The sequence below is a fragment of the Aquarana catesbeiana genome, linkage group LG04 (assembly GCF_042186555.1).
Source record: "Aquarana catesbeiana isolate 2022-GZ linkage group LG04, ASM4218655v1, whole genome shotgun sequence".
In the NCBI taxonomy this organism is placed as follows: domain Eukaryota; kingdom Metazoa; phylum Chordata; class Amphibia; order Anura; family Ranidae; genus Aquarana; species Aquarana catesbeiana.
In genome coordinates this window covers 67,752,662-67,770,794 of record NC_133327.1, presented here as the reverse complement: position 1 = coordinate 67,770,794, position 18,133 = coordinate 67,752,662, and the positions used below count along the sequence as shown (strand labels likewise).

The 18,133-nt window shown below is 41.4% G+C and overlaps 1 protein-coding gene across 2 annotated transcripts in view; it reads right to left on the bottom strand.

Annotated features, from left to right (window-relative positions):
- GCFC2 (GC-rich sequence DNA-binding factor 2) overlaps nucleotides 1–18,133 on the bottom strand; it is a 42,949-nt gene that overhangs the window by 5,637 nt on the left and 19,179 nt on the right. The window contains exons 6-16 of one of the 2 annotated variants that reach the window (XM_073625287.1): nucleotides 16,155–16,267; nucleotides 15,169–15,352; nucleotides 12,984–13,107; nucleotides 12,810–12,885; nucleotides 12,614–12,726; nucleotides 8,386–8,585; nucleotides 7,608–7,758; nucleotides 5,769–5,875; nucleotides 3,618–3,694; nucleotides 2,711–2,777; nucleotides 865–1,011 (exon numbers count right to left, since the gene is read on the bottom strand). In XM_073625287.1, coding sequence (XP_073481388.1) covers nucleotides 865–1,011; nucleotides 2,711–2,777; nucleotides 3,618–3,694; nucleotides 5,769–5,875; nucleotides 7,608–7,758; nucleotides 8,386–8,585; nucleotides 12,614–12,726; nucleotides 12,810–12,885; nucleotides 12,984–13,107; nucleotides 15,169–15,352; nucleotides 16,155–16,267 — 1,359 coding nt within the window. Of the gene's footprint in view, nucleotides 1–864; nucleotides 1,050–2,710; nucleotides 2,778–3,617; nucleotides 3,695–5,768; nucleotides 5,876–7,607; nucleotides 7,759–8,385; nucleotides 8,586–12,613; nucleotides 12,727–12,809; nucleotides 12,886–12,983; nucleotides 13,108–15,168; nucleotides 15,353–16,154; nucleotides 16,268–18,133 lie in introns of those variants that run through there. The other variant, XM_073625288.1, reaches the window with a different exon arrangement.

The following is an 18,133-nucleotide window of genomic DNA, read 5'->3' as shown; positions in this document are numbered from 1 at the left end:
GTGACAACTTCCTGTGCTCTTTGCCTGTATACAAGGTAGGGTTATGGAGATGACAAGGAGGGGAGAGTGTGTTCTTTGAAATCCACCAGAAATTAGGTAGGCAGGGGCGACACCACATTATTAGGAATTCAGAGCCATGTTGTCATTTCAAAAAGGAAGGTAGACACATACTAGATTACTGGCACATCAACGGTTAGTTTTCTGTACTTGCAGCACATTTAACAGCGTAAAACATGGGGAAATGTGCATGTCATTCCGAGATATACTAAATCTAATTTCCTTTTTATTTTGTCCATGACAAACTCTTTAGGATTTCTTTTATTACAAACATGCGTAATCTTCAGGCATTGCTCACATAGATGTACGTAAATGCTCACCTGTGTGAGCGCTGTTTTGTCTGCACAGGATGCACAGGAGTTCCGAGCATCTGCATACAGGCAGTTCCAATTATGTCAATTGGGACACAGCGGCTGCCCCCGATTTGACATTTGCTTGGGTCCGGGTGTGTGTCCCTGAACGCAAACAGTGTGAGTTCAGGGACACGCACCCACATGGATGTCAAATTGGAAATTGGGAGCATCAGCTTTGTCCGTGCAGCTGCTGCAAACCAATTGACCTGAATGGGATTGCCTGCATGCAAGATGCATGGAACACCTGTGCATCTAAAACAGTCCCCCACACAGGTGTGAACTTAATTAAGTTCATGTCCACCCTGTGCAGGCAAAACACGACCCCCACATGGGTAAACTCTTAAATATAGCATTACTTCATTTTCAATAGTTTCTCTATGAAATGTTACCTGTTATCCTCTACAACTAGAAGAAATAAAAAAGACAAGGACAGCAAAGAGGGTGAGACATTTACCTTGCTGCACTTGGTGACTGCATCACTATTTGGCTCAGCGTTAAGCAGTACCAGCAGGAGGTATCGGTTCAGAAGCTTGTCAAGAGACAGTTCCTGAAGAGTTTCTTCTTCAAGAAATCCATCCCAGCGTGTTACATTGCCCAGCAACTGAGAAGACAAGAGCCATCATGTGGCATTAGAGACTTCTGAGAAAAACAACAAAAATGAGTAACAGTCAGGGTATTGCCTGGGGACTCCAATGGCAAGAGCTCTATATGACACTATGTACCTCGAAGCCCAGCCCCCCATGCATTCCTATTCACCCTTCATTATCATCAGCAGCCTCACTGGCCAACATTAATGTGCAGTAGGCAGGACGGGGGTGGCAAGCTTCAGCATTATCAGGAAGTGCCATGCCTGTCTGAATGGTCTGAGATTTGGATGTGACAGGAAGGTTTAAGAGGCTGCTGCACCTCTAGGTACCTGCACTTCACACCTGAAGTAGTTCGCCTCTCTTCCTCCTATTGACAGAGTCTCAGAGAAACTATAATGATTGTGAGTCAATATTTCCTTATTTTTTTTCATTTAAAAAAAAATACACACACACACACACACAATTGTTGTTTTGCAAATAAAAAAATGATTATGTAACAAAAGGATTCCCACACCATGGCCCCTTTCACACTGGGGCGGTGGGGGCGTCGGCGGTACAACAGCGCTATTTTTAGCGCTGCTGTACCGTCGTTCTTGCAGCGTTATTCGGCCGCTAGCGGTGCGGTTTTAACCCCCGCTGGCGGCCGAAAAAGGGTTAAAATCCCTCGTACAGCGTGGCTATAGCCGCGGTATTGCCACGGTATAGCCGCGCTGTCCCATTGATTTCAATGGGCAGAAGCGGTGAAGGAGCGGTGAATACACCGCTCCTTCACTGCTCCAAAGAAGCGGTTTGCAGGACTTTTTTCACCGTCCTGCCAGCGCACCGCTTCAGTGTGAAAGCCCTCGGGCTTTCACACTGAACAAACAGCGGAGGCTGTTTAGGGGCGGTTTGCAGGCGGTATTTTTAGCGCAATACCGCCTGCAAACCGCCTCAGTGTGAAAGGGGCCTATGGGTTAGCTAAAGATGTAGCATAGCAAAAGCTGTTTGCTTTGCTAGAGAATCCCTGGGATTTGTAAACTTCACAGGTTTGTTGTCAGAAATAACAGGCAACCTATAATGCAGCGCATAGCCATGTGTCACAAGAGCCAATGAATTAAAGAAATAGATAACTTATCCCCTTTTTTTTAAAGTGAAGACTCACAGCAGCCATATTGTCACTGTGTGTTGCAGTGGTTAGGGACAGCTCTAGAAGTTATCTTCCTGGAGCACAATACATTTGTCAGATGTGAATAATAGAGGCAACGGGGACCTCGTTAGACTTAATTCACAGTATGCCTGCAGTTTTTACAAAGCTTAATTCCTGAAAACAAAATTGGCATTGATGTATAGGTACATTTCCCCAATACCAGTGCCTGGCTTCCCATGGCTTTTGTTTGAAATTTAATGACGGTTTGCTTATTAGCCCTACAAATGGCGAATAAAGATTCAGCCCCAACCCCCACCCCTTGCCTCCAATTGGATTTGCCACTGGAAATAGATTTTATGAGGGATTACAGATGAGTAAATCTGCCTGGGATCAGAGCAAACTGTGAACTTAAGCCAGGCAGATTTACTCATCTGTAATCCCTCATAGAATCTACTTCCAGAAACTGATTGAGAATGTTCTAAATTTTGACAATGGCATAACAACCAACTAGCAAGCCATGCCCCTGGGTGACCCTCACATAGAGGACACAGTGCCAACTGACTTCTAGATGATGGGAGGTAACTTACTTTCACAGCTGACCAGAATTGTCTCTCTCGAAACTTAGAATGTGGAGAGTTTCTGTCTTCTAATACTCTGTAAGACACACATACACAGAAGAAAAAAAAAAAAAAAGTTTAATCTTGAATCCTTGACTAATTCCCCACCCTTCCCCAACCATACTTCATTTGTTTCCCTTTTCAGACCTCAAACCCATCTCTTACATAGGCTACAAGCTTAAAAGAAACCATAACGCTGCAAATAAAAAGCAGCTATTTGCATCCCAATAGTGGAATTTTTACCCACCCCCAATATCAAAGTAGCCTAAGAGAGTACCTTTATTTGCCAAAATGTTAGGGTACTTTCACACTGAGGCGGTTTGCAGGCGCTATTAATAGCAACTGCAAACCGACCCGAAAGTGCCGCTGCTTTAATTCCAGTGTGAAAGCCCCGAGGGCTTTCACACTGGAGCGATGCGCTAGCAGGACGGGAAAAAAGTCCTGCTAGCAGCATCTTCGGAGCGGTGAAGGAGCGGATTGTATACCGCTCCTGCCCATTGAAATCAATGGGACGGCGCGGCTATACCGCCGGCAAAGCGCCTCTGCAGAGGCGCTTTGCAGTGGTTTTATCCCTTTCTCGGCCGCTAGCAGGGGGGTAAAACCGCCCCGCTAGCGGCCGCATACCGACGGTAAAGCGCCACTTACAATAGCGGCGCTTTACCGCCGACGCCGACCCCGCCCCAGTGTGAAAGGGCCCTTAGGGTTTCTTTCCTTAAAAAAATGCTTTCTTAACTTGTAAAACTAGGGAGGGCAATTGTGTATTATTTTTTTTTTCTTTAAACAAACACCTCTAGGTGAGCCTTCATACATACAACCTCCCTGGTTGGTAAGAGTATCACACTTTACCTTTCTTCCAGTTTTAAAACTTAAAACATACCTTTTAGGATAAAGAGGAATATAAACATCATCTTCAATGGCCTTTTTTAGCCTTGAAACCAGACAAGCAATGAGATCCTAGAATCCAAGAATACATTACCAGTATAGGAATAGTGTATAAAATAATACAATTCACTTTTTGCATACACATGTAGTAATAATTTTTTTAAATTTCTGACATAACATTAATCACGTATATATACATGTGATTGTGCATTTCTGTGTAGAGGGCGCGAGTACCCGGCGATTCGTTACATCACATGCCGATCACCAGGTCCCAGCCAGTGATTGACCACCAGCACCTGGCGATCAGCTCTTGGCTTTACGGAACACAGCTCTATGAGTGTAAACAGCACAGAGCTGTGTTCAGTGACAGGGGATCTAGTTGGTTCCCCAGTATGAGAAACACACAGTACACATATAAACACTGGTTAGGCGCATACATTATTTAACCCTTTGATCGCCCTAAACGCTAACCCCTTTCTGCCCAGTGTCATTAGTAGAGTGCATATTATTAGCACTGATCACTGCATTAATGGCACTGGTGATGTCAGTGGCAGTTAGTCCCTGCAAAGTGTCAGATTGCCTGCCGTCCCACTATAAGTCGCTGATCTCCACCATTACTAGTAATAAAAAAATAACTAAATACAATTTCCAGTAAATATCCTATAGTTTGTAGACGCCATAACTCCCAAACCAAATATACACTACACTTATTGGGATTTTTAATTAATAATTTTTAATTATTTTTTTTTTTTTAATAGGATATGTTTTATAGCAGAAGTAAAAAAAATAGCTTTTTTTTTTATATTGACGGTCTTTCTCATTTATAGCGCAAAAAAATAACAGTGGTTATCAAATACCAAAAGAAAGCTCTATTTGTGGGGAAAAAATTATATAAAATGTATTTTGTGTACAGTGTTGTATGACCACACAATTGCCAGTTAAAATAACAGTACCAAAAAAGCAAAAAATGGACTGGTCATGGGGGGGGGGGTAGTAAATCTTCTGGAGGTCAAGTGGATATAAGAAGAGGTGCAAACAGATTCCTCTAGCACCACCTTTTTTTTAACAGCAACATACAGCAGGTGGCCAAGGTTTTCTAACCTGATATATGCCTTGATTAGTGTCCGTCCACCTTAAAGATGAATTCCAGGCATGGTATATTTTTATATATATATATATATATATATATATATATATATATACACACACACAAAATACCTGGCCGATGTCCCAGGAGGTTGAATCACTGTAGTAGACACCCTTACTTCAGTGATCTCCACTTGCTTCTGGGTCCAATGCTGAGCGGCTAGCCTTACGCATTGTGAATACAGGAAGTCGGCCACTCAGCCCAGGTGCTATTCAGAGAACACCTTGTATTTTCTGAATGAATGCAAAGCGTTCTCTGATCGGACGACGTAGAGTGTGACATGACCGCCCTGCCTCTCCAACTCCTGTGTTCACAAAGCATTAGGCAGGTTGCTCAGCAAGTGGACATCACTGAATCTCCAATATCTAAAAGTGGAACTTCCGCTTAGGTACTTCAGAAGTCCGGCCCCCCTCTTCCCCCCCTCCTCATTCCCCTGCTGCTGGGACAGTAAGAGAGAGAGAGCAGTGCGCTTGCAGCATGTGCAGTAGGGACCTGGCTGTGAAGCCGCAAGGCTTCACTGCCGTGTTCCCTTACCGGCAATGGCGGTGGCGGCAGCACCCGACAGCAACTATGGCTGGGGTGCAGACATCGCTGGATTTCAGGACAGGCAAGTGTCCTAATATTAAAAGGCAGCAGCTACAGTATGTGGTGGTGCCTACCTCAGTGATTTCCAGCTACCAGGGGCATTAGCTAGGTATAGTATATACACGTTTAGGTACATTGGTCCAACTATGTAAAAATATACCATGCCTGGAATTCTAATTTAACTGTTTGAAGTTTTATAAGGCTTTAAAGGCCATAAGAGATATATGAACCATGCAGAGAAAAACTGTGTGTGCACCAGACAGCAAATTAATTTGCACTGAGTAGTGTTATTGAGTTTGACAAGAGCTCTTTATGCCATATCATTTGTATCATGCAATACAAACAGCTTTGTTATGTACAACATAAATAAGGTAAAGAAATACAAAATTTGAGCAGACATATTCCATATCTCACCTTCACAGTCTTGCTGGACTCATTCTCCAGTACATGTGTTTTGCAGAAACAAACCAGCCTTTCTGTTTGCTGTGAGGACAAAGGATCCCACACATGCTCAATAAAACCTGGAATGAATAATATGTCACCTTTAATATCAGATGTCATCTAGCAAACAGAGTAATAATAATTACATAATAATTACATAAATGTATAAGATAAAGTGTAAGTTTAACCAAACAGCTAGACACACAAATAAAACAAATACATTTAAAGTTTCTTACCTGCCAAAAAATTGCATTATGTTTAGCTAGTTTTTTTAATCCACACATGACTATCAAACGGCAATACCAAGATCTATTCTAACTTTTCTCTACTCCAACTAAAGTAAAACAACTTGGTCAAGGACAGTCCCAGCCTCCAATTGGATCCTCAAAAAGCAACAACACACTGGTGCAGGCAGCTCTCTGCTCTCCCCTGCATCAGTAAGCTTTCTGTATGCTGTGCAATGCTGTAAAGCCTATGTGGCTTACAGAGCTGCCCTTTTGTCTCCTAGGTTGAATCCTGCTGTGTTAGGTACCATTTAAAAATACATTAAAGGAGGTTTTAATAAACAACATAAAGTTTAAAGTGTGCATATCTGGCCACAGTTTTGCTTAAAGGAGAAAATAAACAAACATATATACTCACCTACTGTATATGGCTTCAACATTGGTCCAATGCTGCAGCTGTCCCTCGCTGGCTCTAAAATCGAGAACTGAGCGACTACATGACGGCTGATCGCTCAGTTCTCAGTCTTCACTGAGCAGAGAGCAGATATCTTTTCAATGTGAGGTAAATCTCCTCTTAGGCCCCATTCACACCTCAGCGTTTTGTAGCTTGAAGTTTCAAAACGCTGGAGGAGAAAAAAAAAACAATTATTCTCTATGGAGATGATTCACATCTCCACTTCATGTCGCTTGAAACCAAACGCTGGAGGCTCAAAAAAGTTCTGGAGCTTTTTTGTAGCTCAATTCAGGCAGATTTAGGCGTTTTTCTGCTTTTTACATTGGTGACCTTTTGACCTGTGCAAAATCGTGGCAAAAACACGCGACTTTCCGCCTGAAAACGATACGCTCAGGTGTGAATGTAGCCTTAGACAGTTGTCACAGTAGTGTCCCATAGTAAGATTTCCCTTTATTCCTGTTCTCGGGGCAACTCAAAAATGTGGAATTTCTTTCACTTTCTGGTGACATTGGTGATCAGGACAATTAGAAAGAGTGAATCTCCTGAATGGGGACACAGAGTGATTAATACCCAACACTAACCCCTAACCACTCCAAATCCAAAAAAAATAAATAAAAAAGTTGTCCTGTTGTACTACATTTATACTAGAATTATGTTTCTATCACATTATTTGCAAATGGTTTTTTTTGGTATGTTTTTATAGTGTTTAAAGAAAGGAAGGAAGAAACTACAGCTATTAGGAGGAAGACGTTTCTTTCTGTGGATTTAGACCAAGCACAGGTTTATCAGGAGTTGTGGGAGAATGTATGACTCGTTTAGGATTTCTCATGACTGTGTAAGTTTTAGCTCTTTGCTATGAATCTAGAGAAGCAGTTAATTCATCATATTCCATGTTGCAATATTTTCTTTTCTCTGCTCCTAAATGAGCCAGGAGTCAATGAGAATATGGTAGTGGATAGGGGTGACACACACATCCTGTGAGGGCAATCTTTCATTTATACTAAAATTTTACTTTGAGAAAGAAAGAAAGTGCCATCAAATTAATGAATGTCATACAATGAACAATCATCTTGCTGTAAAGCAATTTCCAGATCTGCAGCACACTCACTGTGTATGCAGCATGTCCTTTCTTACCGGAAACTCTAGGAACTACAGTTTTCTCAATGACTGCTGACAGCACTTTGTGATCTGCATTTTCCTCTATGTTGTTCTCATGTTCTTCCTTAGCAAAGCAAAACTCTTCAAGATCACAGTACCACGGCATCTGGTCCAGATCTGTGACATCCTGGAGGAATGAGCACAGAACAAAGTCTGAAAAATATTACCGGAGATAAACAATAAGAAGCCCAGGAAAGTTAAAATCTATGTTGAGAACCCAGGAAAGTTAAAAAGCTATGTTAAAAAAGGGCGTCAATGCAATTCAATGGAAGGAAATGCAAATTTTTCAAGCGTTTGTATGCATTTTAATGCACATTTATGTGTGAACAGGCCCTAAATGCACCGATCAGAGACCAGCTATTATTATTTAAGGTACTTATATAGCGCCGTCTATTTACGCAGCGCTTTACATATACATTGTACATTCACATCGGTCCCTACCCTCAAGGAACTTACAATCTTTGTCCCTAACTCACATTCATATACTAGGGCCAATTTAGACAGAGGCCAATTAACCTACCAGCATGTCTTTGGAGTGTGGGAGGAAACTGGAGTACCCACACACAGGCACAGGTAGAACATGCAAACTCCAAGCAGGTAGTATCGTGGTTGGGATTTGAACCAGCGACCCTTTTTACTGCTAGGCGAGAGTGCTACCCACTAAACCACTGTGCCGCCCATATGACATTACTGGCATGGGAAAAAATGCACATAACTAAGGCAGTGACATCACATACAAATAATGCAAACCCACCTCCAGAGGATTCCATCCTATCAGCTGCAAACGGACCAGTGGATTTAGAATCTTGTGAAGACAGAGGCTAATATAAGCATCATGATAGGACTCCGAAAACTTCACTCGCCATTCATGAAATGTACACAATACATTCTTGACTCGGCAGAAGTCCTCATGTACATCTTCCAATATAGTCCTGCACTGTACTAAGATGTTTCCTGCAGATGAGGAAAAAAAAAAATTTAAAATTACATAGAAGGATGGGAACTTTTAAGCAAAACAGATGAAAGAAATGATCACGTAATTTGGATACTTGCCACATTAACTCATACGTTTCTGATTGTCCTGAAAACATACATGCCAAATCTGAGGGTAATTAAAGTGGATGTAAACCCGATTTTTTTTTTTTAATTTAGGCTTGTAACTTGTACAGTATAGGATTTCATATCATCTGTGCCCAGTCGTGCCACGAAGAGTTACATATCTCATGCATGAGCTTTAGAGAGGCATTATGTGTAATTCTCATCCCTCCTCCTTTCTTCTCCAGCTCTCCTAGGATTGGCTGCTCCACACCTCTGTATGATTGGGCATGCTGAAATCATGTGGTGACTTTTCTGGGTTTTTACTGAAAGTTAGTCACCATAGCAAAAGTTCAGTGTAAGAAATACACAGGAAAAAAATCATATTGACAAGGGGAGTGTAGAGGTGGGCGGGGAGTCTACTGACATCACCACTCCACCCACTGAGCTCCAGACAACAGACCCACCCACAGAATATGCAGTTTTTCGGGTCTCATAACAGACAGAGGGGAGACATTTGACAGGTAAAGATACATGCAGGAGGCATGTATATCCTTGTAGATAACCCCTATGGCAGTTGGGTTTACAGCTACTTTAACCACTTAAGGATCACCTCACGCCGATATACGTCGGCAAGGCGGCACGGGCAGGCAAAATCACGTAGATCTACGTGATCTGCCTCCCGCGGGTGGGGGGTCCGATCGGACCTCCCCCGGTGCCCGAGGCGGTCCTCTTTTGTCCCCCGGCGATCGAAGGTGAGGGGGAGGCCATCCGTTCGTGGGCCCCCCCCGCGATCGCCGCCGGCCAATCAGAACATTCCTTTGCTGCTGTATGCTAAACAGCAGCAAAGGAAATTATGTCATTTCTCCTCGGCTTGGTATTTTCCGTTCCGGCGCCGAGGAGAGCAGACATCTATGTGAGTGCACAAACACTACACACACACACACACACACACACACAGTAGAACATGCCAGGCACACTTTAACCACTTTCCCACTGGGCACTTAAACGTCCTTCCTAGCCAGACCAATTGTCAGCTTTCGGTGCTCTCACATTTTGAATGACAGTTACTCAGTCATGCAGCACTGTACCCATATGAAATTTTTGTCCTTTTTTTTTCAAACAAATAGAGCTTTCTTTTGGTGGTATTTAATCACCGCTGGGTTTTTTATTTTTTGTGCATTTTGCTTCGTTTCTGTTATAAAATTTAGCAGATTAGTAATTTTTCTTCATAAATTTTGGCCAAAATTTATACTGCTACATATCTTTAGTAAAAATTACCCAAATCTTTATTTTATTTTATTTGGTCTGTGTAAAAGTTATAGGGTCCACAAGCTATGGTGCCAATCTCTGAAAATTGATCACACCTGAAGTACTGATGGCCTATCTAATTTCTTGAGACCCTAACAAGCCAGAAAAGTACAAATACCCCACAAATGACTCATTTTTGGAAAGTAGACAATCTGAGGTATTTTAGTAAGAGGCATGGCGAGTTTTTTAAAGTTGTAATTTTTTCCCACAATTCTTTGCAAAATCAAGATTTTTTTTTTCACAAAATTGTAATAGCAGGTTATTTCTCACACACAGCACATCCATACCACAAATTACACCCCAAAACACATTCTACTACTCCTCCTGGCAATGGCGATACCACATGTATTAGACTTTTATACAGCATGGCAACATACAGAGGCCCAACATGCAGGGAGCACCATCAGGCATTCTAGGAGCATAAAATTACACAATCTTGGCTACCTCTTGCACTTTTGAAGGCCCTGGAGCACCAGGACAATGAAAACGCCCCAAAAATGTCCCCATTTTTGACAGTAAACACCCCAATGTATAAATCCATGAGGCATAATGAGTCTTTTGAACATGTCATTTTTTTCTACAAGTTTTTGGAAAATGTGGAAAGTATGGCTGGATGAGAGTATGGATGGAGATGAGCATGGATGGGTGGATGGAAGGAGTCCTGCAATGGGCACAGAGCAGAGCTGTGGGCACTACAGATCCAGCCCACAGTACTGCTGCACCCGATCTCTCCCCTCTCACTGTACTGATCGGTACAGAGAGGGGAAAAGAGGAACCGGACATGACGCCAGTTTGTTTACAAGTGATCGCTCCGTCATTTGACGGAGTGATCATGTAGTAAACCGGTGCTGTTAGCGACCATTTACCGTGATCCACTGGGTCCTCGGGACCCAGATACTCCTGTGTGCGCGCCCCAGGGGGCGCATTTTTGGGGGACATCATAGTACGCCCTCCCAAAGTTATCGAGCCGCGCTGTAGCCGTCATTCAGCTATAGTGCGGTTAAGTGGTTAAAGAATCTGTGCAATTTGTAATCAAACTGCTTCATCAGCCATGAATCAGTCGCAACAGTATATACTATCATGTAAAAATAAGTAAGTACGCTCCATGGAGATTGTTGACTTTTTCAACAGATTTGAACAGGCAAACGCAAAACTTTTATTCAGTGTCTACAGAGAAAAGATGACGCACTCGAATAAAACATGAAAATTTGCCTTTTCAATCATTTTTTCAACAAAACCATTTGATAGATGCTGTCAATCAAATTCAGTCAGCCAATGAGAGAAAGGGGGCAAGGGCAGGGGCAGGCCAGAGCTCGGTGTCTGAATGGACACAGGGAGCTGTAGCTTGGCTTGGGTGCGCGCCATAGCAAGCTGCTTGCTGTGGGGGCACTCAATAGAAGGGAGGGGCCAGGAGCACCGAAAAGGATTCAAAAGAGGAGGATCCAGGCTGCTCTAAGCAAATCCACTGCACAGGGCAGGTAAATATGACATGTTTGTTATTTTTAACAAAAAAAGAAAAAAACAAGACTTTAGTATCACCCTAAATAAGGCAGGTTCTCCCAGCCAACCTAAGGAGGTTCTAATCAAACACCTTTTTTGGAACACATGACGCTAATTTCATGAATCTGAAGTAATGCTAAATATATAGGAGGTGTACTTACTTCTTCCAAGTGACATATTAGCATTTTTGATAATTTCAAATAAGGAGATTAATTACACCATATTAATTCTCTATGTCATTTGTTCAAGTATATAACCTTTACTTGTAAGCATTATTTGAATCCCATGTCAATCTGATTGCTGGATTAAATAAAATAAAAATCCCTATCCAAATACCGCAGCCCTCGCTTGCGTTATTCCTCTAGTGTCTATGTCAGTGCCTGCATTACATGGACACTTTTAATTAGAGTTCCACAGGTAGGATTCTCTCAGGACCCAGAAGTGGACGACATCATTACAGTGGGGTTTTAGGGGACTGGTGATCTTGGGCTCCATTAGCGCCATTGGATTTACCATCCCATGCATTCGGAAATGCCAATGGTGAGGGACCTGGATGGGGGAATTAGCTGAGAATATCTGGCTTCACATGGTAAGAGGGAAAAAAAATCCTAGTGGAAAGGTTAGAGGGGTGGGAAGAAGGGATGGATAAAAAATAGTTTTAGCCCAACACGGAGCTTTAGGGTAAACTCCAGCCCAAACTTTATTTTTTCTTTTGGAAGGCTGCAAAAGCAATACAAGGTTTTAATTATTCAAATTCCTGCTGACCTATATCAGTAATAATAATAATAATAATAATAATAATAATAATAATAATAATAATATGACATAAACATCACAAAGCAAGAACCTACATACAACCTTACATAGCTGCAAGAGTGCCTTGGAAGGTCCAAAACTCTGGATACTCTACTATGCAATCATTGACTTGAGCTGAATCCAAAACTTGGCACTACTCACACCTGTGTCTCACTATTGTCAGTGAGGCCAATAATCATAACAGCGGATCAATAGTGAGGTTCAGGATATATACAGGGTTAAGGGTCTAGCTCACCTTTAGTTAAAATCGAGATTAGCACATAACCGTACTTGTTTGAAAAAAAATGTCCCCATTGTAACATAACTGTGTTCACAGGTACCTCGACTTTTCTGGATGCTATTTTGTAGGTCTGTGGTCAGCTCATCATCACTGGACATTCCTTCAAAGTGATCTTCTTCTCCAGTCTCCTCCCGCCTTTTTCGTCTCTTCCTTCTGTAGACAGGCCAAAAAAATGAAATGCAAACTCTCAAATTCCAAGTGCTGCCAACGTCAAAACAGCAAACCTTGTACATTACCTCCGTAGTTCACAATCCTGAATTTGCTTTTCTACAATGTCGTCCAATGTTTCCACATCACTTGTTACTCCATTTCCTGACAATACAAGAGACACAAAACAAACACTGAATGTCTCATGCAGTGAAGAGAAGGATGGGGATGTTGACAATATGTTATGGGTCAAATACACTCACCAGAGAGTTTCTGAACTGCAACCGACTCATTGCGGAGATCATCCTGCCTGCGCTTCAGTAGAGTTGCGGCTCGATTTTCCAAAATCTGAAACATTTCTGCTTCTAGTTCATTAATTTGATGAATCTAGAAACAAGCATACCAACCTATAGTAAACCATTTAATCTAATAGCAAACCTGACACAAGTGCAAAGTTGTGAACGAGCCAAGATATATGATAGCAGTCACCTTTAAAATCTTGGAAAACAAAACAAAGTGGTCACACACAGGAACAGTAAGATTGCTTGATGAGAAAGAAACTTTACTGTCAAAGCCAGACATGTTACAGGGAATGCAGTTGACGCATATCACATGAGTGTATCTTGCTTGTTCAACAAGCAAGATACACTCTTGTAAAACACGTCAACTGCATTCCCTGTAACATGTCTGGCTTTGACAATAAAGATCCTCATCAAGCAATCTTACGGTTCCGGTGTGCCAATTCTTCGTTTTGTTTTCCTATGTACTGTGGACGGTGGTGAGCCAAAGTCTGCACCTGGCAGCTGTTTGCACCCGCAGCTAGCCTGGAGCGGTAAGTTTTCTTTTGGTTTGACCTTTAAAAGATTTCCTGTCAGTCTAGATTTCTCAGTGACAGCCCCAGGAACTCTGAACCCCAAAGAAATATAGTATGTAATTTTCCAACTGTTTTTGTGATCGTTGTCAGGAAATGCCCTGCAGAAGAAATCCTGCTGCTGGTGCGCATGCACAAGTTTTGGGCCAGATGACCTATTTAAACTGGGCCAGTGCTGTCTGATCTGTAGCTTCCCGTGACTTCTGCTACCTGTAACCTGCTTTGAGATCCTGTTCCTGTGTTCTCACTCCGGCTTGCCTTTGACATTTCCTGCCTGCTGCCTGTACACGACCCCTACTTGTCCCTGACTTTGATCCTGCCTGCTCCTTTTGTTACCACGCTGTCAGCCTGTACTCTCAGGGCCCCTGTCTGCTCTATCAGGGGCCGTGAGTCAGATACGTAAGGGAGGTCTTCCTCTGCATTATCAGGCTAATCCACAAGGTACATGGAAACCTGACAGTTGGGGAGCTAGCCCCATCCGCTACTGCACCTTATCACTGGGCCATTATTATTTCTGACCTCACTGGACAATTTATAGGTGCAGGAGAGGGAGGGGGGGGTCACACCAGCTTTTTAGCCATGGAAGCTCATTGAAAACGGTTTTACAGCGAGGTTTCAGGTGTCCCAGGGCATGAACAAAAAAAAAAAAAAAGCTGGACAAATATATATTTTTCCTTCCTCTGGATCAACTAGAGGTTATATATTAATTGTTTTTTTCTTTTCTGTTGGTTTAACTAGATGGACTTGATTCTTTTTTTAATCTAACTATACAAGTATCTGGAGGTGTCTGCTATCACATACTAATTGCTCTTTAAAGTGGAACTAAAACCAATAAATGCACTTTGAATAAAAACGGCAACCCACCCTGAAAGTTTTAAAGGCTAAGTGCACCTTTACATAATATTCTGTTATGGGGCGTTTCTCTGCAGCAGGGACTGAAGCACTTGTCAGGATAGAAGGAAAATTGATGGGGCAAAATACCGTCAAATTCTAGGAGGAAAATCTGCTGCCCTCTGCCAGAAAATTGTCAATGGGAAAAAAGTTTACCTTCCAAACATGACAATGACACAAAGCACACAGCAAAAATGACCACAGTGGTTGAAGGAGAAAAAGGTGAATGTCCTTTCATGGCCTAGTCAGAGCCCAGACTTTGAACCCCATTGAACATCTGTGGAATGGCTTGAAGACTGCAGTCCACAAACAGTCACCTTCAAATGTAACTGAACTTGAGTGGGCAAATATTGCAAAGTCTAAATGTGCAACATTAGTAAAGACATATTCCAACAGACTAAAGGCTGTAATTAAAGCAAAAGGTGGTCCAATAAAATGCTGACACAAGGGGGTGATCCTTTTTCCAACTCAGCGATTGTTTTTGAATTTTTTTATGTTTTCTGACATGTTAGCGTTATATCTTTCACTTAGATGTTATAATAATTAGTAAATACAGCTGGATAAAACTCAAATTGTGTCGGTCTTCATTTCAGGCTGCAAAGCAACAAAATGTGATTATTTAAAGGGGGGTGATTCTTTTCTATACCCACTGTATATGCTTTACTCGATGTCCATCAGTGACCTACCTTTTCATTAAGACAATCAACAAAGTTCTCTACAAAGATCTTCATCTTTTTGAAAAATTTGAAACTCTGTTCACTTGATGAGCTCTCCAATTTTTCAAGTACATTTTTAGAATTCTCCAGGTCATGCGTGTATTTTTCATTCTCAAGCACATGAGAGCGATGCACCTCCTCAATGGAGGCTATTCTGGGGAAGCAGGAAGAAAAAAAAAAAAAAAAAAAGGGAAAAATTATATTGAATATTGACAGCTTCTAAGAAATTACAGTTTTAAAGGAAAAAGTTCCTTTTAGAATCTTTTATTTTTTTTTTTTTTTTCTATTTTAGAATCTTTTATATAAACTTTTATATACAAAAATGCGAAGCTCATTGGAGTACTACTAAATTGTGGAGATTGCAGGTTGATAATTTCACTCAAAGTGGAGTTGCCGGTCAAATGTAGAATTGCAGCCCCAATTCTGGTAAAAATCCTCTAATGCTTCCACATGGAAGGGTCCAGGCAGCTGGGGATTTTCACTTCTTCTACAACTCCGATTCTCCATCTCTCCATGGTTCTCTTGCCAACTTAGCTTTAAATAAGCACGTACACATAAATCACTATGGGAATAAAGTGCACTTATCCCTTTTTTCCCCCTCTACCCTGACCTAATCAAACTCACCTTCCTCCTCCATAAGTGCATACTTAACTCTGATGGTCGTTAGTAATTTTTATATCCAGCAAATCTTGCTGCCCTGGCCGAGCCTGCTCATTACAGCCCTATAGACTCCTAAGGCCTGACACAAAGAGTAAAGACAACATAGAAGCCTAATGGGCTGTAATGGCCTGGTGCAGCCAGGAAGAACACACTCATTGAATGGAGCCAGGTATGGAGGGGGACAGTGGGTTAGGGTAAAGGGTCAAAATCATCAGGGTAAAGGGGCCAAATGGATAAGCGCACATTGTTTTAAAGTGCACTTCTCCTTTAAATTAGAAGATATGATGTAAAAATACCTTGTTGTCAGCTTCTTTTTTATGTCCTCTATAGTGACCGGTGGCAGCTTTGGCTCTACATGCCTTTTTACTTGAGGTGGACTGTCTCCACGCAAGGCATGTTCACTCACAGCCTAGCAGAAGAAAGACATAAATGAAGAACTCTGCTATAATAAGAGAATAATTGTTTCACTGTACAGCTTACAAACACATAAAAATACTGATTAATCCCTTTCCTTTGGCACTGCGTCGCTTTAACTGCTAATTGCGCGGTCATGCAATGCTGTACCCAAACGAAATTTGCGTCCTTTTCTTCCCACAAATAGAGCTTTCTTTTGATGGTATTTGATCACCTCTGCGGTTTTTATTTTTTGCGCTATAAATGGAAAAAGACCGAAAATTTTGAAAAAAAATTATATTTTCTACTTTTTGTTATAAAAAAAATCCAATAAACTCAATTTTAGTCATACATTTAGGCCAAAATGTATTCGGCCACATGTCTTTGGTAAAAAAAATGTCAATAGGCATATATTTATTGGTTTGCGCAAAAGTTATAGCGTCTACAAACTAGGGTACATTTTCTGGAATTTACACAGCTTTTAGTTTATGACTGCCTATGTCATTTCTTGAGGTGCTAAAATGGCAGGGCAGTACAAAACCCCCCCAAATGACCCCATTTTGGAAAGTAGACACCCCAAGGAAATTGCTGAGGCATGTTGAACCCATTGAATATTTATTTTTTTTGTCCCAAGTGATTGAATAATGACAAAAAAAAAAAAAATATTTACAAAAAGTTGTCACTAAATGATATATTGCTCACACAGGCCATGGGCATATGTGGAATTGCACCCCAAAATACATTCAGCTGCTTCTCCTGAATACGGGGATACCACATGTGTGGGATTTTTGGGAGCCTAGCCGCGTACGGGGCCCCGAAAACCAATCAACGCCTTCAGGATTTCTAAGGGTGTAAATTTTTGATTTCACTCCTCACTACCTATCACAGTTTTGAAGGCCATAAAATGCCCAGATGGCACAAACCCCCCCCCCCCCAAATGACCCCATTTTGGAAAGTAGACACCCCAAGCTATTTGCTGAGAGGCATGGTGAGTATTTTGCAGCTCTCATTTGTTTTTGAAAATGAAGAAAGACAAGAAAAAACTTTTTTTTTTCTTTTTTCAATTTTCAAAACTTTGTGACAAAAAGAGGTCTGCAAAATACTCACTATACCTCTCAGCAAATAGCTTGGGGTGTCTACTTTCCAAAATGGGGTCATTTGGGGGGGTTTGGAACTGTCCTGGCATTTTATGCACAACATTTAGAAGCTTATGTCACACATCACTCACTCTTCTAACCACTTGACGACAAAGCCCTTTCTGACACTTTTTGTTTACATGAAAAAATTATTTTTTTTTTGCAAGAAAATTACTTTGAACCCCCAAACATTATATATTTTTTTAAAGCAAATGCCCTACAGATTAAAATGGTGGGTGTTTCATTTTTTTTTTCACACAGTATTTGCGCAGCGATTTTTCAAACGCATTTTTTGGGGAAAAAACACACTTTTTAAAATTTTAATGCACTAAAACACACTATATTGCCCAAATGTTTGATGAAATAAAAAATATGATCTTAGGCCGAGTACATGGATACCAAACATGACATGCTTTACAATTGCGCACAAACGTGCAGTGGCAACAAAATAAATACATTTTTAAAAGCCTTTAAAAGCCTTTACAGGTTACCACTTTAGATTTACAGAGGAGGTCTACTGCTAAAATTACTGCCCTCGATCTGACCTTCGCGGTGACACCTCACATGCATGGTGCAATTGCTGTTTACGTTTGATGACAGGCCGCCGCTTGCGTTCGCCTTAGTGCGAGAGCAGGGGGCGACAGGGGTGCTTTTTTTTTTTTTTTTTTTCTTTATTATTGTTTTGCTTTTTTATCTTATTTTTAAACTGTTCCTTTCATTTTTTTTTTTTTATCATTTTTATTGTT